Source organism: Psittacula echo (genome assembly GCF_963264785.1).
Source record: "Psittacula echo genome assembly, chromosome: 16".
In the NCBI taxonomy this organism is placed as follows: Eukaryota; Metazoa; Chordata; class Aves; order Psittaciformes; family Psittacidae; genus Psittacula; species Psittacula echo.
The window spans coordinates 2173298-2198695 of record NC_137752.1 but is presented as its reverse complement, the minus strand read 5'-3'; the positions used below and the strand labels follow the sequence as shown (position 1 = coordinate 2198695).

The 25398-nt window shown below is 44.8% G+C and overlaps 1 protein-coding gene across 1 annotated transcript in view; it reads right to left on the bottom strand.

The window, feature by feature from the left end:
* DAB2IP (DAB2 interacting protein) overlaps positions 1–25398 on the bottom strand; it is a gene marked incomplete at its 5' end in the record, with an annotated part of 175249 nt that overhangs the window by 110002 nt on the left and 39849 nt on the right. Inside the window, one exon of the mRNA XM_080630700.1 lies at positions 14321–14424. Within this exon, the coding sequence (XP_080486826.1) occupies positions 14321–14424 (104 nt within the window). The remainder of the gene's footprint in view (positions 1–14320; positions 14425–25398) is intronic.

Below are 25398 nucleotides of genomic sequence, written 5' to 3'. Positions count from 1 at the left end.
ATGCAACTGCCAGGAAGACTCCAGAACACAACTGCAGTTCAACAGCCGTTGTTATTCAGGGATCACCTAATTCTTCAATTTGGATTCCTTAGTTCACCTATTAAAACACAGCCACACTGCTCTGGAGTATTTATTCACAGTTCCATAATTATCACACTGTCAACATCTCCCATCTGAACAAGGCAGATAAATATTCCTTAGGAAGACAGAAGAAGGGTAATTGAGCAACCAGGGATGAATGATGCAGAAACAGGGATACAGGTAGAAATGCAAGTAACGTTGAAGAACGAAACCAGTTGTTTACCCAGAGAGAGGAGCGACTGGGAGAAACCTGCCTAGATGAAGCCAAGCGAGGATGTCACCTGGATGAGGATGTCAATGGAGTGAAACAAGTTTCCTATTTAACCATCCCAGAGGACAAGCTGCTCATATACAGAACTTCTTTGCCTTCAGTGAGAACAATTCTGATGGAAGCAGAGCACCTCCTGTGCACTGCTGGGCAGCACCAGCTCCCCAGTGCTCAACAGAAGTTAGACCAGGTAACACCTTGCAGGAGCTGCTTGCCAGCTCCTGGAACCAGGCTTGCTGTGGCCATCCCCAGACTCTGCTTCTCCTTGGAATGCTGGAAAAGAGACTCTGAGCTTTGCTTTCCTCTGTTCTTTCTCTCCTTAGAGAATGGTGCTCAAATTACATTCCTGAGCATCTTTAGTCCCCTAGAACAAAGCTGTCACTGCTGAGCAGCAGTCGAAACCAAGTGCTGGCAACCACCACGGCAGGTTGTAATTGAAGCAGAGGAAAAACTGTGTCCTGACAGCCTCAGGACGAAGCAAAGTGCCTGATAGTCCCTGAAGATCCCAGCAGTGCCTGGATGAGAAGAAGGATTCACACTGCACATGAAGCCTGCTTTCTGCTGCAGTTGTGCCAGTCATTTAGAGAGCAAACAGAATGCTTCACTTTATCCATATTCTGGGACTTGTTACTGCTAAGAGGAAAAGGGAGTAACATAAAACCACAGACACTTCTGTATGTAAGGTTTTAAGAAACAAACTAATCCAGCCACAGTGAAGGTCATCAAGGAAAAGTCAAGGGAACATCCCAACATCTACGACCTCTAGGAGAGAGTCACTCTTACTGCTACTTATGAAAAGAGAAAAGTAAGGCATTTAACCTTGATGGTTAAAGCAGGCTGATCTTATTTGGAGCTTATCTGGATCAATTTGGAGATTGAGTTTCATACAGCCAGGAAGGAGAGGAGAATGCCAACATTTAACAATATGCCAGGGGTTGTCATGACTCCATTTCCCTTTATCATGGAACGTGGGGAAGCCCAGAATCCTTTTGGTAGAGATGAATCGTCCCTCCTCAAAGCATCACAGCCAAAACATGCTCCTTTCTCCAGTTTAGGCTTAGAGAAGGGTTTATTTCCCTACAAAGCTTAGATGTTTATTATTTGTTTTACTGCAGGGAATTGCCTGCCTGTTAAACCAAGTCTCTGGAAAGGAGGGCTGTCACATACATCCCATGCTCCATTCAGGTCATTTCCACGACAGTATTTGAATGGCTTCTCTCTGATGGACACCCTTGCTCACGCAGTTCAGATCACGGAGCTCTGAAAGGAAGCCTGCAGGCAGTGCACATCTGCAAAACCTTCCCCTGGAGCCTGGAGGAGCTCTGCTCGTGCCTTGTTTGCACTCAGAAAATGCCCATTCTCACTTGAGGAATGGCAGACATGCCTGCAGTGATTCCAGATGCAGCTTCTCAAACAGCACAGCTATTACAGAGCCACCTCCATCATCCTGCTGCAGCAAACACCCAGTTTTCTAGCAAATACCCACTGCAGGATAGAAGGGCAGAGGGAGAAAAGGAATTTCCACATTTCTAAGAAATCCCACCACAATTTTCTATGCACTTTTGAAGAGAACCATCCTCACTGGATTAGACTCATGAGAGTTGAAGTGACTTCAAACACAATCTCCACATCCAGGAGATACGCATCTGAAGCGTCACTTTGCACTTTGAAAGCCCATCCTATGAGTACAGAGACTTCAATTGTTTATGATGCAGTTTCCAGCATTTGACTTTCAATAAATACAGCAAGTTTCATATTTACAGTCTCCCACATGCTGTACATGCAGGAGATTGATTTTACAACAGAGAGCAACAAATTCTAGTGTTTCTGAAACCTCAGGTATGGGCAGAATGAGTGCCTCTGAGATTAAAAGGGATAATCCCCAGCTGGCAGAAAATTATTCACAAAGCTCCTACAAAGCTAAACTTTTACAGTACTTTTTGTAGCATAACAATGACCTAAACACTCAATAGCAGCCGTGATCATTACATTCATCCTGCTTTTCAAATGCAGTTGTGATTTAGCTGAAGATAAAGTAAAGAATTAATGGGACACGGTAGCAATGTGTATTTGGATGCTCGGTGATCCCATTCAGGCATGGAAAACAACCAAACTCTGCAAAGATTGATAGTTTCTATCACTCAGACTTTTTATAGGAGACATCCAAGGGAAAACACCTGCAGGTTCTTAGGAATTCAAGCCTGTGCACAAAGTACTGGCATATAACTACATAAAGGGACCTGTTTGCTGTGATAAAGTAATTCAGTGCAAGGCACATGGCCATAAACATCTAGATCCACAGTTCCTTGGTGCTTCTGCCATGGTCTAAGAAGCCCAGGAGGCTTCAAAAGCTGCACTTTGGAACCTTTACTGCAGGCAGAACTTAGCTCAACACCTTTATACCAGGTACAGAACCTGTGTATGAATAGGTGGGATAAACCAAGCTGCTCTTTGATTTCAGGAAAAGAGGGTATCTTTTCATATAAAGCAGATTAACTTAATTCTTTTACAATATCAGAAATAAGAATGTACCTTTTAAAAGACAATCCATAGGAAGATCCAAGCCTCAACAAGCTTACTGTCCAAGAAGGGACAGAGAACTGAGGAAGCACAGGTAGAGGTGGGATAGCAGGAAGAGAATACTGTCAAAAACTGCCTTCTCAGAGGACAGGGAAGGCAGAGGTGTCTGAATGAGTTGCTACGCTGACTATACCGCAGATAGCTGCAAAGCCAGGATTACTTCTCCAGAATGCTTCGTTCCTATGCCAGCAGTCTAACCAGTCAAATATATTGCCATGCCAGCAGCCTAACCGGTCAAATGCATCGCCTCATGTAAGAACAGGTATCAAAGATGAGCAATAAACACGCAGGGGAGATGAGAAAGCCATCCCCATAAATCTGTTTGCATTAATGTTCTCTTTTAAAGTCCACTTTTTCTACATGATAAACTGTTTCATGAGCATGGTTCATATGTGCCTTCCCTGCTTTGATTGATGGCCCTGGAGCAGCACACGGATGTCATGCTGTATCTAGTCATCAGGCATTTCCCTCCTCATTTCCATCTGAAATCTTCAGAGCAGAGCAAACACTGGAGGAGATAACCCCATTTTCCACAATATTGATGACCAACTCGAAGTCTACAGAAAGGCATCGACATCAAGTCACTGCATTTTCATTGACAAATCTTGTGTGCTTTTAATAACACATTTCCTAGCAAACCAGCTGCTATGGCAATAAATCTGCAAAAAGCAGTTGGTAGATGATATGTTTAGAATAAAAAATTATTATTATCCTTTGAATGCAGGGATTCGTTGTGTAATTTTGCAGTAAGAGTTACTCATTCAAATATGAAACTCATGTTTCAGGCAGATGCTCTTGGCTCCAAAGCCTTTCACCACATTTCTGAAGCTTAAATTGGAACATTTGTATTCAGCCATAATTACAGCTGCAATCAAACAAAAATGTTAGCTTTGGTAAAGGTATGGGGGATACCAACTGTAACACATCAGTCGTGCTTTTTTCCCTACCTACCTTTCTAGACAACTTCAATTCCAGACAATGGGGAAATACTTAAGAAGAAGCTCATTTCTCCTAATCTCACAATTTATGAAAGGAGTATCTCACTTTGATTCACTTGCTTGCAGCTTTGGGAAAAGGAGAAAAATTACAGGGAAGGGGTACACGGAACACACGTATGGCACGTACAGGGGTTACACCAGCCTTGCTCTCAGGAGTCTTTCTATCCTTCATGGTGCACAGATCAGACAGGATGTCGATTAAGAAAGCTGAGGACTGTAACAGGCAATAAACCTTAGGAAGGGGTAGAAAGAATCTTTCTACTTGGAATGATACCACCCAAAAATGGAGAACTTTAGGGTGGTTTTATAAATCTGTAAAAGAGTTCTCAAAATCTCCAAGTCCCCTCCTAATTAAAACAGAAACCAGAGGCTGGAAACGCTCACCCTGCCCTTTGAGACTGGAAGCCTCTCCCTGCCCCTCTATGCAAAATAAAACTGCAAAGCACCAAACAGCTTTTCCTGCTCCGATGAAATCACAAATATTCAACCATCGATTTAAATTGAAATGAAAAGAACAACACAAGAACACTCCCTGCTGCTTTTCTCCACCTTTACACCTTTCCTCCTCCTCCTAACCTTGTACCTTGTGTCTGAACTTTGGGTTAAGGTGGTGAAGAGTGTGATGTGGGGTAGCACTGAACGACCCAGCTGACAATGAGGTTGCCTGGGACACTCACATTGAAAGTTTGCCAGGGATATAACTCCAAAAGAATAGCCTGCAAGGACTGGAGGCAAAGTTAAGTTCATTGCTGCTTATCCCTCAAAATAACAAGACAGACACTGTAAGCAGCAGACCCTATTTTTGGGTCTTAGCAGTGATTATTTCTTGCCTAATTATTAGCAGTGGATTTACTATCTTTAAAGCAGAATATTGTCACCCAGCAGGAAATTTCAATTCTATCAGGCAGCTTTAAGTCTCGTTCATTTATTCCTTAACTGGTTTGGACTCAATTGCTAATTATCAAGGAAAGCTTCACCCGGAGCAGGTCTGAAACCAGGAGGTGAGCATGGCCTGTGTGCTGTCCCTGGGTTAGAGCAGCCCTGTGCCAGTCATGCAGTGTTCTGAGTGCCATTTCCTCCTCTACCTCCTAATATTAGCAAAGCTTCGATCACTATTTGTGAATCTTTTTAATGTCTAGACTTGACAGGCAGGTACAGAACACCAAGCAAGGTGTATATATAGGGAAGTATAGAGGTGCATTTCTGACCCTGTTCTTCTGAAAGGGGTCTGCAGTGCTCACAATAGCTGCAGGGATATGGGGCAGCATTATTGGACACACTGATATTCCATCCCATCTTGTTCCATACCACATGGCTGTTCCCCAAGGATGTCTAAAACCATGGTCATGTCTGCTCCCAGTATTAAAGCAGATAATCAACTACTAAGTAAGATCAGTACAGAAAGGGAACTAACCCCAGATTCCACCCACTCCTGCATAAGGCAGATGAACACAGACCTGGGCTGCACCTTTCCTTACACTACCTGCATGCCCGGGACAGCGGCTGCGGAGGTCAGTGCAGCTCAGGCAGACACTGCTGTGGTCCTGGGAGGAGGCAGAGTGACAGTGCAGCCCCTCAGCGCTCCAGCTGCTCCCTGAGCACACACTTGGGCAAAGCTCCCACCAGTTGCAGAGGCGCGATGGGAACCTGATCCTTTACTGCAACCGGGCCAGGCTGTCACATCATGGGAAACGTGTGGATATGATCCTGTGAGTGGCAGGAAGGGAGGGAGGAGACCCGGGCGGGCAGGGGCAGGTCCTGCTGATCCCTGGGAATCCCGTTCTACAGAGCTCCATACATGACTGCACAGGGCGACGTAGGAAATAAAGAGGTGATGAGTTCTGCAGCTGATTTCCTTGTGCTTTGAAGAATGTTGCAGGTAAGATATGATTCCCTGTAATTATGTGGGAAGATAAAGACAGGAAAGTTGCTGGCAGAGCACCAGGCCCAGGAACACCTGAATACCTCAGGAAAGGCTTTACAGCTTGTATCCCTCTCTCAAATGATCCTCGATGCCTGAGCCATGACTATCACTGTTCACAAGGAATAAAAGAGTGTGGGGAGGACAAGTACAGTCTGCTTATCAGTGTGCAGTGCTGAGGAGAAGTGACAGCATGAAGGAGAAAGTGAGGCTGTTTCCATGGTAACTAAGTTTGGGAAAAGTGTATAGAGATCAATGTTATCCCAATGTGTATGTTTACACACAGACTCACAGCAGTAGCCAGTTATTCACCTGCAAGTATCATGAAACCATGTAATTAATCACCATGAGACTACCCCAGACCTGCAGCTTGAAGAAGCTGCACTTGGTTTGGAACAACAGTGTCCCCACCTGGAGAAACACTCTCACATGAGGCAGCACCAGTCTGGGAGGTGGACGGGAGGAAGAAACCCCCAAAACAACTTCTAAATGATGTAACTCAACAGCAAGTGCCATAAGCTTTTCCATGCCTGAGCAAGTTCAGTCAGACACTTCCAGAGGGTGAACAAGGCAGACAAGATCACTTCCAAATGGGATAGAGCATCTCCTACACAGTCTCCTGTCACAGCAGCCTAAGTTCTTACCAAAGCACGCAGCCATCTATCACAGTGCAAGTCCAACACATTATGGCTCAAAAGATGGTATATTATATATATATAATATACATATATTACTATGGTAATAGTTGTGGCTGTTAAAAACAAGGGTTTAGTCTAAGTGAGAAAAATCTGCCTCAGAAACTAGGTTAAAACTTGGTAGAACACTCAGTGTTAACTGTGGCAATGACACACATTTCTATTCATTCCACTGCAATCAACTTAATATCTAAGCTATTACCTCACCATCCGTGAGCTAAAGCAATACAAATTCCCAAATGGAAGAAGTTCAGGGATGAAGGTCCTGATTGAACGGACACTCGTGTTCTACCGGAGCTCTCTAAGAGACTCTAAGAACACTGTACATATTGGGCTTGTTTTCTGAAAGCACAGTATCACTGCTATTGAAAGCAGGAGAACGGAATGTGTTTATTATCCTGCCTTCTGTAGCTACAGTACAATTCTCTATCTGTGACCCAGAAACAAATTAAAGGCAGACTGTCAAGTTGTATATTTTAATGGGCTTTTCTGTGGGCTCGCTGCAATCTGAGAGCTCTGCAGTGCCTGGAGCTTGCAATAAATTAAAGCCTTTGTTGGTTTACTTTCTGCCTTTCATTCTTCCCCCAGAAATGAAACTGGTCACATCCCTTTGTGTCCCTCCAGCCTGTTACTTAGTAAAGGGTCTTTGTATTTAGACTTCCTGGTAAGGGTTGGAAATAGCACCACATTTTGTGTTGTAGCAGTTTGGAAACGAGCGAGAGGTGGCCACTGCTGTTCAACTTGTCCTTCGGAAATGGGAGACTCTAAAGAACTGATAACTATCCATTCTGCTGGAAAAAGCAGTGACGGTTTGAGGTTGGTTGTCTGTTTTGTGGGAGGAATCCAGACAATTGCAACATAAAATACAACAGAGCACCTGAGCGTGTATTAAATGGTGAAATCGCCATGGAAAATGCCAAACAAACGTGTTTCAGAGAGTCAAGGACAGTCACGTGGACAGTTTCAATCACTGTCACCATTTTAAATGATGCCTTCAGTTGTTTCTGTTCCTTACCAGATGACCAGCAGCACTACTATGCAGTCACAACTCTTTCAGATAGATTATGAAAGGTGGGGAATGTCATCTCATCTTTCCATGCCTCAGTTTCCCCATTTATTTGAAGGCATTATGATAAGTTGCAACCCCACAGTGAGTGCAAGCTAGAATTCATTCAGATTGACAGAACAATTTAACAGCCTCAGATGAAAGGTGCTATGGAAGTGCCAAGTACTGTCACTGTAATTATCATTCAGCACACACTGATCAGAAGAATGAAATGGGAATCAGCATTTCCTATTAGCCCCGCTTACAGCCTAAAATATTCCTCCTGTGGGCTCTCTACAGAACTGCTTCTACAGCAGTGGAGGAATGGAGGGATGTAAAGAGTAGAAACATCCTGAGAACAACACATGTTTCTCCCACAAAAGCTTCCTCAGGCTTTCCAGGCAGAGGGACCTTGGAGCTCACTCTCACTCTTTCCCTGTCTCCAGTCTCCTTGCTGGTACAAGGATGTGATTTTCTGTCACAGCTCCAAGGATGTTCCCAAGGATGTTCTGCCATCAGCCTCCTTTGCACCTCGAACAATGCTCCTCTAAAGCTGTTGATTTTCATAGCCCCAGTGTGGTGAGGAAGTGTAGACATTTGGAATAGCTACACAGAATCAATGGAATTGTGTTAATTTACACTCACTGCAGAGCCAGACAACTCGCTGAAATGTTTGTTTTCCCCTTCCTCACCTGGGAACAATGCACTATTTGACTTGATTTTCCCTAGAAACACAAGCTCCCCTCTTAATCCACTGCCCAACAGTGGAGGCAAAAAGGTGACTTTCTCCCCTTGTCCTGACAATGCTTCAGTGGTGGCTGGGGCACAGCGATTCAGTGCTTCGTGGCCATTTCCCTCTTGGTGGAAGCTGCATCCTGCAGATTAAAGAGGTTCTGACTGCACACTGTGTGGATCCTCACCCTTTAGGAGCCAGCCAAGCTCTATTAGTTCTTCTCATACAAAGCACCTAACAGATGCTACCAATACCAGGTCATCTCCCATCCCCTTCTTCCTGCCCTGTCCCAGCGCCAGCCTTGCTGCTGTCTGTACAGCCCCTGCAGAGCCCTGCAGCCTTTGCTGCCCAACCATGTCAGTCTGACAGCAGTCAAAAGCAGCCCAACACCATGCTCCACCCCACAAGAACTAAAGCAGGATTACTAATACTCTTAAAGTGGCCTCGGTGTGTGAATGAAGCTGCTGTGGATGAGCCCCGATGCCTCTTCCATTCTGTAAACGTGTCCTTCAGACAGCTACAGGCTCTGAAGAGGAGACAAGAGGAGACCTCCCTGGAACACATTCAGTTCAGAATGGTGAAAAAATCCATACCCGCCTTGCGGAGTCCTTTTCAGTGAAGCAGGTCATAGCACCATGTCTTTTATCCTGTCATTCCTGTCTCCTGCTTGATGCACATAATAAATCCACAGTGGTTTGAACTGCAGCTCTCTGCTGAAATCTGACAACCCCACATAGCTTTAACTGTGCTGCCTTCCAGTACTCCCCCAACTGGAAACTCCAAGTTTCTTTGGGAAGTTTTCAATCTACAAGGTCAGACTCAAATAGCTACACATTTTATATTTACAACCAGTTTCATTTTCCAATTCCTGTGCTAGGCAGCAATGAGTATGAAAAAAAGATGACCTTTTATCTCTCTTTCATGCTTTAACTACAGTTTATCCCATGTCTCAGAAGGTACAGGCAAAAAATTCAAGAGCAAAAGCACCAAGAGATTCACATGAACAGGATGACTTGGAAGAGTAAGACAGAGAGCTCTAATTTTAATAACAAGCTATTGGAAATCTGACATGGGGTGCTGGCAGAGCCAGTAAAGAGCCAGGCACATCTGACCGGGGAGCAGTGACTTGGGAGGCCAGAAAAGCACTTACTCATTTTCACATGACAGGATCAAGCTTGTGAAGAACATTCAATTCTCTTGAAACTGAAGGAGGATTTCAGAGAAGTAATTAGGAGCAGCTTAGCTCGTGGTTAACACCAGGGCTGGGAATTAGAAATCAAGAAATTCAGCTCAGGACATATTTCCTGGCTTTGCTGCATGATCAAATTGAAGTTACTTAACTTTTCCCTATCTCCGTTTTCCCAGCTGTAAAATGAGGGTGCTAATAAAGAGCCACCTTTGTGGAGAGCCTGGAAATCCATCAACACGAGATGCTTTAAGAGTACAGAGTCTGCATGACGTTGTTGTACCTGACACAACAGAATCTGAGGGTCAGGTTAGAGCTCCTGATTGAACACAGTGAGATAGAAATAACTCAAAACGAGCTCATTTTTCTTCCAACCCCAACACTTCCAAGCGTGTCCTGGTCCAGAAACAGCGGCTGAGTTGATAGATACATTCTCAAAGTAATTTACCTCTTTCTTGCTGCCACTAACACTGGTTATCCAAATTCAGTTGACAGTTTAATGATAATAGCTTTATGTTTATATATCATCCGTGATAATGTTCCTATGCGCTTTAAATTCACTCCCTGGAAAAGGGGTATTTTAACGTATGCAGCCACAGAGCAAAATGATAGTAATCTTCCTTTCTAGTTGGAATGGTTTAGTAAACAATTACACTTCAATTAAAGATGGGGTGATCACACTGAGGGAAGCACCATTCGGCTCTTCACATAATGCAGGAAGACAAATTCTCTAAAGGAAAACTATTATAATGTAATTTATATGACTGCTTTTGGGGAATAAAAGAGGGAAATTGTGTGGATTATGGGCAGGCAAAATCTTGGGAAACAATCCTTCACTATCTTGTCCACAGCAGCTTGAACCAGGATCCCATTATTTGGGATTATGTTCAGTGGAGAGGAGTGCTAAAGGGTCATTCACTTTCATCTCTCCAGGAGTTTCCATTTGATGGTATGTCATCAGTATTTAATACTTCATCTATCAAGGATTAAAAACAGGAGAGATGGAGGAACGCCTTAAGAGTAGCTTACAATGTATCACTGCAAATTCTGCTGTGTACCCAACCCAAACAGGCAGAAAAGCTGCTGGAAAACAAGTTTACATTCCAAGCAGAAGAACTACAACCTAAAATAATTTCCTATTTCTTCGCCACTATAAAACCTCATTATTGAAGGGCCTGAAAGCAGTACAAGGACTGAGCCACAAAGGGAAGCTCCTGCTGCAGGACATCACACTGAGGTGCACAACAACAGACAAGAAGCAGATAATGGAGGAACGTGAGAGAATGAGATGATGCTCCTTGCCATGACTGACAATGAGCCAGCGAAGAGGGTTTATACCATTGGGTCTGGCCTTTGAATCTTCTCTGAGAACTGCTGCCCTTCCAATCCAGCTTGCACCATCCATCAATGGTGCATCCATCATCAATGGATGAGCACGTAGCTTATACCTGCGGTGTGGCTGGGTTTTGTTCTGCTGGTGGGTTTTTGCAGCCAATGTGGCTTCCACCAGAAGAAGCACAGAAGTGTTTCCTGAGATCCTGGAAAGCAAATGATTGATGCTAGAACTGAGGATTAAAGGTCTGGAGAGAAGGAAATCCTAAACTCCATCCAGCATTTCAGGGTAAGAGAGAGCGCACAGATGCTTCCTCAGACACAGCTCTGTAAGAAAGGCAGAGAGCCATTCAAGCTGTTTAAACACATTCAGACTACACATGTTAATGCTCTCTGTTTGGAAGGATGCTCCTTGCACAATCAGTGAGGTAGACTAACAGCAAGAAATCACTCTGGTTTCGTGATCCAATCTCTCAGTCCAACTCTTCTGCACAAGTTCTTTGGCAATCTGGACTCCTGCTTGGCCAGGGATATTTGCAGAGAGAACTAAATAAATCAGGCTTTAAAAAAAGCAGTCAATAGATGGCAGTACTCTAATGAGATGGGAGAGAAGTCATCCCACAGCAAGTCTCAGCAATCCCACCCTTGCTCTGATTCCCCTGCAAGGTGGGCAGAGCAAGAGAATTTAATTAATACCCAGCAGAGTTTCTCATCTTCTGGTCCCTGTGTTTGATAAAACACAACACACGCTTCAGGATTAACCCAGCTCACACCTTAAGCTACTTGGATTCAGTGCAGAGAGCCTAAAAGCTTCTCTGTGTTCTCCTGAAAGGTAAACATCAGTCAACAGTGAGGCTTTACTGATTGTCCCCCGGGCATGGAGGAGAGTCCAGCACTTGCCCTTGGTTTCACTGATGTCTACAGCTCCTGAGCATTATCAGCTCCTGCCATTTAACCATTCTCAGTGCACACAACTCTGGGTGACTACCTAAGAAGGCAACATTTAACTGACATCTCTTGCTAAGTCAAACCTCTGTCTTCCTTTTTCTATCCTTAGATATTGACTTTTACTGAAGCACTTGTTAATTAGGTCTCTTCCTTCAAGAGGTGGAATCATGACATGGACAGGTTCCAACAACACCTTTTAACTCTGAAGATTTCTCCTGCAAACATGTGCATCTCTTCCATAAATGTATGAGATATAATGAATTCATTAGAACCAGAAGTTCCCTGCTTATATGGAAGTTTTATACGGACACCACCAAATCTACTGATTTAGGCACTAATGCAGCAGTCAGAAAGGTTTCTTCTAGTCCATACAAAGCAACTGGGAGTGCAACACTGTCAAAATAGCTGAATCCAAAGGCTCCTGAGCTTACGGGTCCCTTGGAGGCTCAGAGGCAGAAGGATGGAGATGTCAGGGAAGAACAATCAGCTGTAAAATATGAAAAGCTTACGACATCAAAACCTACAACAGCAGGCTCCAAAGTAATAATCCCATTACCACTAAACTAAAGCACTAATTACTATTCCCAGTGGCTGGAGTGGACTGACTGCTAATGTTCCTCTGGTTAATGAAGGAAGGTGAGGGAGAATACATTTCTTAAGTCAGACATCTGCTGAAATCTGGGCAGCCATAAAAACTGTATGTAATGAAGCCATTCATATTAATGGCAATAACATTCAGAGGGCTGAGCAGGAACAGAAATGAGATGATAGTGGATTGTAACTCACAGAAGACAAATGCTATGTATTATCCATGTGAATAACATTATCCATACTGAATAACAGAGCCAGTCAAAGCAAGCAACCACATTCCACATAGGCTGTTTCACTATTCAGAGCTAACCTGCTTAAAGACAGAACTAACGTCTCTAAAAACACAAAGCAGGATATATGCCATTGGGAAAGGAATAAACAGCATTTTATTTTCATTGACTACAAGTACACTAAGAAAAATACTCCCAAATCCTCTGTCTTGTGAAGAATCCAGGTTTTCCCTCTATTCTTTGCCTCTTTCATCAACAAGTAGTACATTGTTTAAGGTTCAATGATACATGTGGACTAAGATGGATGGGTTGTGATAAATGTAAAGTATGCAGCAGAAGCCTATCCAGGTAGCTTTACTGTGTGTCTGCCTGCTATGCTGAGTTTTGGAGCATATGTAACTGATAATCAATTCAGAGAGAGGGTGTATGGCTTGTGGACCAAGGGGGTTAGGAAAAAAGATTATTTGCCCTCTTGGTATTGAAAAAGATGCACCTTGCTTAGCAAAACAGGTGATGGCACAAGAGGAATCAAACCAAAAGATGATCCCTCTCTGCTTTGACCTGATAGAACACGGAGCTCTTAGGAGAATAATTTTCATCCACTCCAGGAGGAGAAAAGCAAACACAACCCTGCAACAAATGCTTAAACACATCTCATACCCCATTGTTTTTCTGTTTCATTGTCTTCAGTCTTTGCCATATACTGTACCCACTCCAACACAGAGCTCTGCTCCTGCCATCCACTCACTTTTTTCATTACTTCACTATTCAAATGAGACAGTACCAAAACCCACACTCTCATATTTTTGGTAGGTGTTTGCATATCATGGCTACAGAGTTCACCTCCACAGAGAATGTGAGGCATGCACAAACTTCAGGGCTTACAGAACTAAAGTAAACTCCTTGAACAAACTGCTGTTGATGATTCATTCACCCGTGCAAACGCTCGCAGGTGAACTGGGTGTGCTCAGATTTAGTTTAGATTGCACCATTGTCTTCCCTTTGAAATTCTGGTTCTACCTATCCAGGTTTGTTATGGAGTGCCTGAGCCAGGAAAGCAGGTGTGGCCTGCAAAGAAAACCCACATCCAGCAAAGCACCTCCAAGGCTTCTTCTCTGAATAAAAATACCTCTGTGCTACCTTATTGTACATATAGAGCAGACACTTTCCTCTTGACAACATGAGCTTCTGATTGCCGTGGCTGTTGCTCAGACTGGGTAGAGCCATCTCCAGCTTGTGTACTTTATACTTGGACTTATGTTTTTAAACCTTTACCTAGATTTCTCTCTTACTGTTATAGGAGGTTACCCTAAATGTTACCCAAGAGACCTTGGTAACTTCAGCTGATTATAAAGCATCCCAAGACTCTATTGCATTAACTGTAAATGTGTCCAGGGAGTATGAGGACATACTGTACAGTTACAGACCAGTTAATATATCCAGGAATACACTGCACTTCCCTAGGATTCACAAAGGGAACCTCACCAGGAAAGTCTTCCAAGTGAACAACGTACCAAAACCTGTTCCAGATTCATATCCAGATCTTGTTGCTTTACCAAGAAATACTTTACAGTTGCTTGTTGCTGGCAGTATCTAACAACACCACATGTACTGTGAATGTAAGTTATCAAGCAGCTTCACACACACCACCTCTTTCTTCTCTTCCAGCACCCCCCCCGCCCCAAACCTCTGCGATGGGGACAGACACGTACCGTGACACGGAAGGGCGTTGTGGCAGCAGGCTCCATGGTGGGGTTCTTCTCGGTGACCCCGCTGGGCATGCTGCGCCTCTGCCCGCACCTCTCCGGGGGGGACTCTGTGGATGGAACACAAACCAAAGGACAATTACAAACACAGGAGCCCAAGAAGAGCCCAGGAACACCAGCAGGCCATGCAAAACGGGGCTTCTTCCTTGGAGATGCTCTTGCAAACGAGCCAACACAACAACCCCACTGCTTCCCTCAGAATGGCATTCAATCAGCAAGACTCTTACCTTCTACAGTTAGCATTTTTTATACAACTGTAAGCTCCAGATAATGCCTGACAGGTTGGCATTATCATTACTTCCAGTCTGCAGATAGGTAAACAGAAAATGGATTGAGCTGAGTGAGAATTATATGCAAAGTACAGATTCGTGCACTCGTGGACTTGGTACTCCTAAGGGAAGCTGCTAATGGGGTTACAGGCACAGGATGCTGAAGTTGCCTCTCTAATTCCTCCAGCAATTTGCTTTGTAACTAGGAAAAATTATTAAACCCTGCATTTATGAAAGTATAAAATGTGGATACTTACCTCCTTCCCTGCAGGGGAGGAAGGGAGGGAGCTGGAAGGGCTAAATTAGCAAATATGCCTAACACGGAGAAGATTTAGAACAATATTAGCTAATGTCAGCAGCTATTATGAGCTGATGTTTCCTTGGTTCACAAACCCTCTTTGAAAGCACCATGGAACTCATGAAAATAGACGGATTTCCAAGCTGCCATTCAGTGGTGCTCAGATCTGGTAACCAGCTTCTTTCTCAAACCATGCCAATCCTGAGCCTCTGCAATCTGCAGTTTGCTGTCATCAGGTCTTGGCAAGGAGGGCTGTTCCCTTAGTGAGGGTCTCCCCTTGCCAAAACTGCCATCACCCGGGATCCATAAGGAACAACTAATACCTGCAATTCCACTCAACAGGTCCTGAGACGGATCTCAAACTATTCCACAAGGACAGACTGTGAGATTCCACCCATGGACTGGGCGAAGTATTCAGTGACATCTTCCTTGGTTGCAAATCCTGCCCATAATCCCTCACCAGCAGCCACGCACCCTGTGTGGAAGCCAGACAGCCAAAACCAGCAGTTCACAATGGCTTTCACAACTTCCAGCCAAGCCTTCTAATGTCTTGGCCACTTTCTTTGCAGAACGCTGCTCTTTGAACCTCAAGGAGGCAATAAATCCTTCACACGTCAGCTCCTTTCACACTTGGGCTCCTTTGAACAGTGGCCACTTTTATTTTTGGACTGTCATAAACCCCTACTCAATTACAGCAGTTTACATGTGAGTTGGAGATGACAAAACAACTGAAGAAGCTGCTTTGCATTTTCCTAATGACTAGAAAAATAAACACTGGTGAAAGCATTTCTTATATACATGGCTGGAAAACCATGGGGTGAGGTGGAAAGCAGCTGCAAGAAATGCCTTTCCCAGGGGCCTGCAGCACAGTCCTGGAGCTTTCTTCCTCAACGCAACGCACCTTTTGCCTTCGGCACAGAGGGCAGGTACTCACTGCTCCGTGTAGGTGTTACAGCACTATGGGTTTGCACCACTGTGGTTTGTCAGAGCAAAGTGCGCAATGGTCTCACTTTCAGTGATCTCCCCATCTGCTTCCTCCTCCCACCACAGAGGTCAGGGAAAGGGAGAGTGTGTTATGGCCCAGAGCTCATCAGTATCTGGGTCTGACTGCACCAAAGTCACAAACTGTACTCTTCAATTCTTACTTCATTGTTCATATATACTCAAAGCAGAGCAGCAAACACACATCAGTTCGAGCCAGACCAAAACACAGAGATGGGCTAGAACCTAAAGCTCCCTATCAGTCTTAAGCTTATGGTTCATCAAGTGGAGTCAAACCTCCATTTAGCTTAGTTCAAGTAGTGTGGGTATTGCTGGAGAGGGGAATCTGCAGAAGAGACACATTAGAAAACTCCTTAGAAGGAACCAGAAATATCTCGCAGGAGGGTTGGGTGTGGGTGTTTGGGGTGGCAAGGGGGGAGATGTTTGTTTTAAAGGGAAGTAAAAATAGCCTACAGGTAAATGAGTAACTCCTAACTACCAGAAGGGTACAGCAGAACAGTTTTACATAGCGAATAGTATGAATACATGAAGGTTTGAACTGTCCTGTTTGCTTCCTCAGGGTTAGAGAAGTCTTAGGCTGGGTTACTCTGCCTGGAGATGGGCGTTAGCCATGTCTGCTATGTAGCAAGCCCCCACATAACAGGTCGCTGTAAGGCAACAATTAAGACTCTCTCCATAGCCACTAGAGGCTGAATGGCTAACCACTTACAGCAGAAGATATTTAGGTTAGCCATTGGAAGAAGTCTTCTCTATGACACATTACACACTGGAATTGATCTTCCGGAGAGAGTAATGGGTGCTCAAGCTTATCTCAAAGGTTTCTGTGGCAGAGCTCTCCCTGTCAGGAGAGGTTCAGGTACAATGAGCTTCCTCCCTCCCCTCTTCTGGGGCAGATGGGACCAGATGATCTGATATCAGTATCTTCAGCCTTTTCCTCACAACCTCTGATGCTTCTTCCTCCTGCCCTCAACTCTCCTTCTGGACAGACTCTACAGCAGCCCATCACACCCCTCAATAGCACAAAGAGTCCAGGGTCCTACCCTGACCTCTGTTCCACACTACAGTGTGACCCTTTGACATTTTAATGCTCTTCATGAGATTCACAATTGATAAAAATCTGGCAAACCCCATGGGAACACTTCAAGGTTTCCTTAAGGAATATCTGCAATCCACTTTGTATCCCAAGATAAAGGATTCCAGAACGGGGAATAGAATTACCACAGGCAGCTAACCACAGAATGACATTTCCAGAAGCACTTAGTATCATCAGATAACATCCTCACTAGACAGTGAGTTTCTCTGTTAGCTTAATATCATCCCTGGGCTCATAGAAATTCCAGGATTATACCTTCATTTGTCCATTTATTTGCTCTGTATCAGATTTGATCTGAGGACTTAGACACACAGTATCTAAGGACACTATTTGCTCTCTCAAAGTCCTCAACTTGTTATGAACTTAAACCCTCCAAATCTTTCTTTTATGACACAGAGGCCTGAAAATCACTGAAGTAACAGTCTATTAAATGAGGATTATAGTGCAGGAATGCCGGATCTGAAAACGGATTCCTTGGGTGTAGTGTGGAAAGCCACAGCACCTACAGTAGAGATGCCAGCATGCAGGAACAAATGCCCACAGACAGGGATGGTTTCTTGATTCCCTGCCACTTGCAACACAACACCCAAATAAAGGATGGGCTATATACAGATGAGCAATAAGAAGCTGATGGACAGTTGAATCAGGCAGACCCACATAAATATATTACCTGGCTCTTTAGGAGCCCTTAAAACCCTCAGATTTGGGCTCGAAAAGGCTCATAAGTCACATTGAGGAGCACCATGGCCATTCTGACTGAAATCCCTTGTTTAATTTTCTCCTGACAGCATTCTCCCTGGACTTCTCTAAGCCTGCCCAATGCTATCCAGGCATTTCCACTCACCCTCCCCCTTTGACTTTCCCCACTGCAGAGCCGTGCCCCTGAGGAGCCTCCCAGTTCTCTTTCATGAACATCTTCTGAACCTCTGCACCAGCAGCCCTGTTCAGGGTCTGCCACAGAGCCACGCTGGGCTGGGGCTCATCTACATCACGCAGTCCCAGAAGCAAGAACAAACCAGCCCAAGTGCTTCCTGCTCTCCCAGATATTTACAGAAGGCTGCAGTGTTTTGGCTTTTCCCCAGTGCAGGATAAGATCTTCAGAGAGAAACTTCCTTGAAGTTATGAACCCCCTGAAACCTCTCCCCAGTCACCACACAGAGCTGGGTCCAAAAGCTGCTTGGGGTGTAATGCACCAGGATGTTTTTTTAAGGCACCAGGACACACAGCCCTGTAAACATGGCACCTTAATGCAGCACCTGGTAGGGCTTGTGAGCATTTCTGAAACTGTTTCTGTCCAGTGAGAAACACGTTTTATTTGTTAACTAATTCATGGCACCCGATCTGACAGAACAATTCATCCTCACGACACTCCTCCATGCCTGTTCTTCATGCTGTGGAACAGCTACAGAGCAGCCCCAAGGCTCCCAGGCCATCGGCAGCAGAACAGCCTGTGAGGAGCTCCTGGCACCAAAGCCCTTGTTTAACCCACTCAGCATCACTGCCTTCCTTGCTGCAACTTCTCCAACAGTGCTACAGAGCAGGTCATCGGGTGTAACAAACACACAAACAAGCATTACTACTGTTTACTTTGCACTTAGCAAGTGAGATGCTTTACATTTGCATTACCTGCTCTTGTGAATCACAGCTAGTCCGAAAGATCATCAGGATTACGCTCTCATTAGTGGGAATGAATTACATTAACTCTTGTTTGTTCATCTTACTTCACACTCTCCCCCTCTCCTGCTCTCCTCTCACACACAATTCCAGGGATCACCATGTGGAAGAGACAGTATGAACAAAAGCAAAGAGAACCAGCTGGAAGGAATAACTAACAAGCAGGCACTTCCCACTAAGTTGATTTTCTGCTATGAAACTGTTGCAACTCCAGCCAAGAAAAGGAGGTACAAGAAGTTAGCAACGAGAAAGCATCTTCCTCAACTCACCAAAAGGAAGCCGTGCTTGTCAGCAACACACATGCCATGGCACTCCGAGCCAGCCAGGAATAAGAGAAGTAGAGATGATGACTTCATCAGAGGCAGCAAGAAAGAGAAGTATGACTGGAATGCTGGACAGGCCAGCAGCAGGAGGCCAGGTCCCTGCCCTGTGGCGCAGGGACGTGCTTTAGGAAAGGAGACTTTAGAGGACAAGACTTCCCCAGGACGTCTGCAGGTAATGCAGAACACTAAGGGCTCATCACAACCCCCAGCTGGCGGAGAGCATCCCGCAGAAGCCCTGGGAGAGGTGAGGCTGGCTCTGGGGCTCAGCAGTGATCTGCCAATGGAGTTGTGCTCCTCCCTGTCCTGCCCCGTGCACCAGGTTAGTGCTTGACATCTCTGAGCCTGCCAGGGTGGAGTTTCTGTGAAACCAGAGGGAACAGGAATTACCGGTCTCCTGCTCACACAATTACACTCTGCGCATTAATTTTATTGCTTAATGAATTTAGGTGTTATTCCTCTAATTTCTGCATTATCTAATAACTCCTTACTACAAACCCAACAGAGGAGAGGAGGAGGCACACGGTTGACAGCAGTGATTTAACACGGCTCACAGTAGCACTTATGAATTAAAAGCAGTCCCTGGAGAGCAGGTATTTATAATGTCTGTGTGATTCCAAACACTCAAGAGAGGCTGCAGGAAAATCTACATTTCAGACGGCTTTAGGTGGCCACCTGAGACCAGGAGGAAAGATGGATCTTTAATCTGAATCCAAAGGGGTATTTAGAAGCTGCTGTTAGAATAATGGTGCTGGTTAAAAGTGGAATATTACCCTGGGAATAAATGATGACAGAAAATAACAAATACTGAGTTGAGCCAACTTCCCCCTTCATGAGGCACTGAGGGAGGGAGAGCAGAGATGCCAAAATGCCTGATTTCCAATGGACAAAGGTCCATTATGAGCCTGGCGGGTTACGAAGCCCTCACTAACCTTTCCTGCTCCCGTCAGCTGGCCTGGAAATCCAGTTTCAATTGAACAGTTTCAATGTTCAATTACCTGGAGAACTGTTGATGGGAACACATCACGCAATGCCCTGGCGATCCCTGAGAGAATTCCAGTTGATCCCCTGCAGCAATATTGGAACCATTATGCCACATGAAATTAGTTAAAAGTCAAACCTTTATTAGGCCATAAAATCGACTTTTAAATGAAACTGGTCATGAAGCAGAGGTTTAGGGCAGGTAATGGTGCCCTCAGAAAAACCAGGCTCATCTCAAAGCAAAGCTAATGAAGGCTCAGAGGGGTGTTCTGGAGGCTATAACAGTTTGTATCACCACTTTTTGTGTTAGAATACAATTATTGTGCATCTTGGCTTAAATACACTTCTAGAGAGCACAGCAATCCCACCGGCTGTCCCCGCAGCTCGGCTGCAGCAGGCTCAGTGATTTACTCCCCAGTCACTTAAAGCTCTAAGCAGAAATAATGCCACATTTCCTCATGCTGTCACCACGCTTTCAGACAATTGAGGATGCTGTTTACAGAACTATAGCTTGTTAAAATAAAATACTCTCACTTATCTGAGCATTTGCATACAAGCCAAACTGGGAGCATTACTTGCCTTTTGTGCTACACTCGGGCACAAAACATTTAGAATTAAACAATTAGAGGCTGGTTGAATGCCACAGTGACTACTCCAAACAGCTCCAGCTTCTTGCCATTACCTCTGTTGCCCTCACAAATGTCTGAAGTGTGTTACAAAACCACTATATTCAGCTGAGCAGGGGGAATGAAACCTCCGAGTCAACTCTGTTCCTGCCTGAAAGCATAGAAGGCCCCTGAAGCACCACTCAGAGCCATACAATCCTCTGCAGCCACAAGGCTGGTGGCTGGGACAGTTGTATGAACTGAAGAGCCTTATTTGAAATGGCTGGTAAACAGGAAACAATTCAACTCTCAGGCACATCATCCCATCAGCTAAAAAGGATGACATCTGCTCTCAAAGAGGGACTAAGATCGGCTGGAAGAAGAGCTTTTCCTTTGTTAAATAATGATCTGAAGTGACTTTGACCTTTGCCATAGCACGCTGTGCACTTTAATGGATCTCATCTCATCTCTGTGTCAGGTTCCTGGATATTGTGGGCTCTGTAGTATTTAATATTCCTCAAAGTGCTCCTCTGCAAGTGCTATTAATGGCTCTTGAATCTAGCACTGAAAAAAGCTGTGCTATTTTTCAGTGTACTTGATATGTATCTATTCCTCTATCTTCTCGAATATTACCTAGGAAGATAATCCTTTCGCCAGCAGCACACTGAGGCGCTGTTTGATGCATGCAAAGGGACTTCAGCCCTTTGCTCTTGTCTTTCTGTGGGCTTTGGCTGCCCAGTGCTGCAGCCCCTTCCCTCCTGGACAGCTCAGGTAGACCTCCCAGCCTTCAAAGCTGGCATGAGCTGTGTTTCTATTTTCACCCCGGAGTCGGGTGAAGCGAATGTTGTTCTGATGCAGCACAAATTCAGCTGCCTCACTAGAGGGAGCTGGAGCCCCTTTGCTGGCCACCCTACCCCAAAGCACTGACCCAGCAGGATAAATGAGATGCGCAGAGCTGCAGCACCTGAAGGAAACCTGCCTCTGAGACAGAGCAGAGGGGTGGGATTTCTCTCTGGTGCTGTTCATCCGCTTGTTTAGTTGACCTTCAGTATCGCTGGTACCTAAGAGGACCTTCCCTGCTCTTCTCTCTGCTGCTCCACACCCTTCACTGCTGTGGAGTTCACATCTCCACTGAGATGCTGCCCTGTCTGGGCACAGCATTTGTTCTGTGGCTTGGGGAGAGGAATCTAGGCAAATCTACCCTCAGAGAGACTGATGGGGAGCATATTCTTTACCCTAGGAGACAGACTAGATGTATTTGTCAAGAAAAAAACTACTCTGAGGGCAAAAAGGAAAGGAGAGAAGAAACCAGCACAAACGGGAAAGGAAAGCTTAGCTAATTCTCAACATGAGGATGATGAATACACACACACTGACTTCTCAACCCTGAAAAACTGAAGAAATGGATCAGATCCATGTCCAAAAGGAAGGCAGAGCTGCAGGTGTCCAGACCTGGTGCCAGGGAGAGAATATCAGGCACTCAGAAAATCCCCCCCCTTTCTAACAATACACAGCAAATCCTGCTGATTGAGCAGCCGTTACTGCAAACTCCATTTTACTGCCTGGTATTTTTTAATTATATATCTATATATTCTGTATTTTTAGCCTTTATTTATCAGTCTCTGAAATAAAATACATGATATTTACCTTTCTTTGGATGCTGTCTAGAGAACAAATTCATTTTTGCTAATGGCTTAGCATTAGGAGCCTTTTCTCCAGGGTGAAGCTGAAATCAAGCACAGGCTTAAAAAAATACATCAGAAGCAGCTGAAATTCCAGCCTGGTTGGGGACCAGATCATGGAGACCGCTAATACCCTGGTTAAACTGGAAAGCATGATGAAGTGAAGTGGAACATCAGCTTCTTCCTATGTGATGATAAAGACAAGCAACAAGGAGTCTGGAGAACAAGAAGGGAGCTCTGGGGAGATTTAAATTAGGTTCATCCATCATGTTTAACATTTCTGCAAAGATTCAACGCTGTGACTGGGCTGCTCTCTTGCAGCACTTCATCAGCTCACAGGGGCAGGCCAAGGCAAGGGACAAACAGCTCCCTTCTCTGTCACCTCTGTCACTGCAGGGACAGGGCATGGACAATATAACCCTCTCCCAGTGGAGGCTGCCAGGAGCCTCTGCGGGCTGCTGCATCCACACAATGTGGCCATCAGCACGTGGTGGTGGAGCTCACAGGTATCACACAGCCTTTGGCTAAGCTCACAGGGTCCCTGCAACAGGATGGCTGGAGCACGGATGGGTTCCTCTGCAGCTGAGTCTCTGCCAGTGATCCCAGCACATCAGGCACTGGTCCTGCCAGGCCTCCTGTGGAATTGCAAAGGGAGCTGGAAATCTCACAAGAACAGCAGCACGTTGGCTCTCTTTGCTTCCAACTGCAGAGAGACCAAACAGTAGAGTGGCCCATAGTGCCACCGTGGCAACCCCTGAGACAGGAGCTACACCCAGATCGCAGCAGTGTTGGTGTCTCCCATCAGTAAGGTTTGTTCCATTGTGAACATGTTCTCTTTGGTTTGGGGCTTTCTTAACAGCTGATGTGGGCAGGTGAACTACAACCGCTTCACAACAGTTTACTTTGGGGGTGAAGCAGCAGCACGGTGTAAATGAATACTGCGTGCTGTTTAACACCAGGCCATGTCTCCATTCATGCGTGGTGGTGGCTGCTCTAACAGGTCTGTACTGGCAGAATGCAAATGAAATAAATAAATACTTCATTTATAAGCATGATTCATCAGAGGTTTCATCTTCTACAGCAAAGAAACAGATGTTCTATTGATGGCACTTCATTAGAGAGATAAATGGGGTCACATACATATCTCCATTCACATCCATCTGCATAATAGACCAAACATTAAGAGTTGAAATTCACATAGGACATGCAGCTTCTGCAGCAGCCTGAAAGAGTCTTAATGCCCAGAGCCAACTAATCCAAGTTAGATTGCCTTAACACTGAAGGAACTTTAATACTGTTCAAGAAAGCAGAAGGTTGGGATTTAACACTGGATGTTTAGGATTGAGTTTCTTTGGAAACACTTCCAGAAGAGTACTGGATTTTAACCAGCTGGATAGCAGAAAGTGTTGGTAGCTACTGGACAAAACACAGGATCTCTCCTGATGAACCAATTGGGAGGCAGTATTAAAAAGCAGCAGTGATAGATAGGGAGAGCACGCACAGGCAGGTATGTGAGGACACAGCACATCTACAACACATCAGCCATCTCCCTACGTGCCTACATGCCCAGAGTGCTGCTGACATCGCACCCTGTCCTCCTCACACATCTCCCTGCCAGCCAGACTCTCTCAGCAATCGTTTCACATTCCATGATTTCTAATTGTGAAATAGAAATCCTAATTTATTGTGACTCAGACTTCTCCTTCCTTTGGGGGTGGGTGGGTATTTCTGCTTCTCTCACACATACACACTCGGAGAATACTTGCAGGTATCAGCTTTTAGCTTTTCAGCAAACATCCTCAGTGCCAATGAAAGAGATGGTAGAGAAAACACTAAAAGCAGCCACGGTTTCTTATTTCATATAAATAACGGTGTGCCACAGACGGACATAGAGAAACCACCATTCAAACCGTGACATTGCTTTGTGCAACCAACCCACAGCAACTGTGCTGGTTTGTGATGGTGCTGCCATGCTTTATTCAGTTTACCTACATGTGTAGTGGATCAAGGGATCTACCAGAGCTACAGCATTTGTACATCTTCCACCCTATTTTTGAAGTAGGAGAGAGCACAAGGATGCTCTTACCTATACTAACCCCAACACTTGTGGTTTCCATCCTAAAAAGACCCAGGGTATGTGTCGGGATTCCTTCCTGCACTACTGAACCAGTCCCTCAAGGAGCTATATGCTCTGTAGCTGCTCAGCAGCACGCTCAATGCTCCAGGACAATTCAATACACATTGTGAACCCCACTGGCTCTTCCGGGGGAGATCAGTGCATTGCACCCCTCTCAGAAACTTGACTTTGGTGTTCACCCCAGATTCAGCTGGCTTTAGCAGTAAACTTACGTAAACGAACACCAAATGTTCTCACTTTAACTATGGCAGCCAGATCAAAACCTGTTCCCATCTAAAGGTATGAAGGTAATAACTGTTAACCTTTGACAGCTAAAAATGTAAAGGGAAAATATCTTTTATTTAAAACTTGCTCGTTTGGTTACCATGGACACTGCTTAATCATGAAGGATGACTATTACTTGTTACTATGGTAACCAAGAAGCTTAAGAAGCATCCTGTAATTTAACTCCAGATGCCAAATTTTACAGCAGTCCACCTATTTGGATACTTCAGAACAAGCCCAGGCTTGATCTCTGACTCCACAAGAGATTCACTGATGCAGAAGTACTGCAAGAAATCAAAAATACGAGCACATAATGTACAAAGGAAACTTGCACTTCAAATAAATTGGCTGCTTCAAAAAGAAACATCAAGTGCTCAGCATCTGAGGATTCTTCTTTCAGTGTAAATGTTAATGAAGCAAAACTTTGGCTGTCTTTATCTTGTCAATGTTTCTCAAAGTCTATACAATTGCAGGGCATGTTTTTACCCAAAGTGAACGTTTTAATGCTCAACTGAAAGTGAACTTCTGAAGTAATGTGAGCAGCCTCCAAGAGCAGGTCAGGAATGCCAGCCTGGCTCTCAAGAACCTACAATAAATCCATGTGTCCCTTATGCAGGCAAGAAGCAACAGTCAGGCCACACCTTCCAAATTCAGACAACCCATGTGCTGCTCCAGACAGCCTTTTGTAGTCTTTCTGCT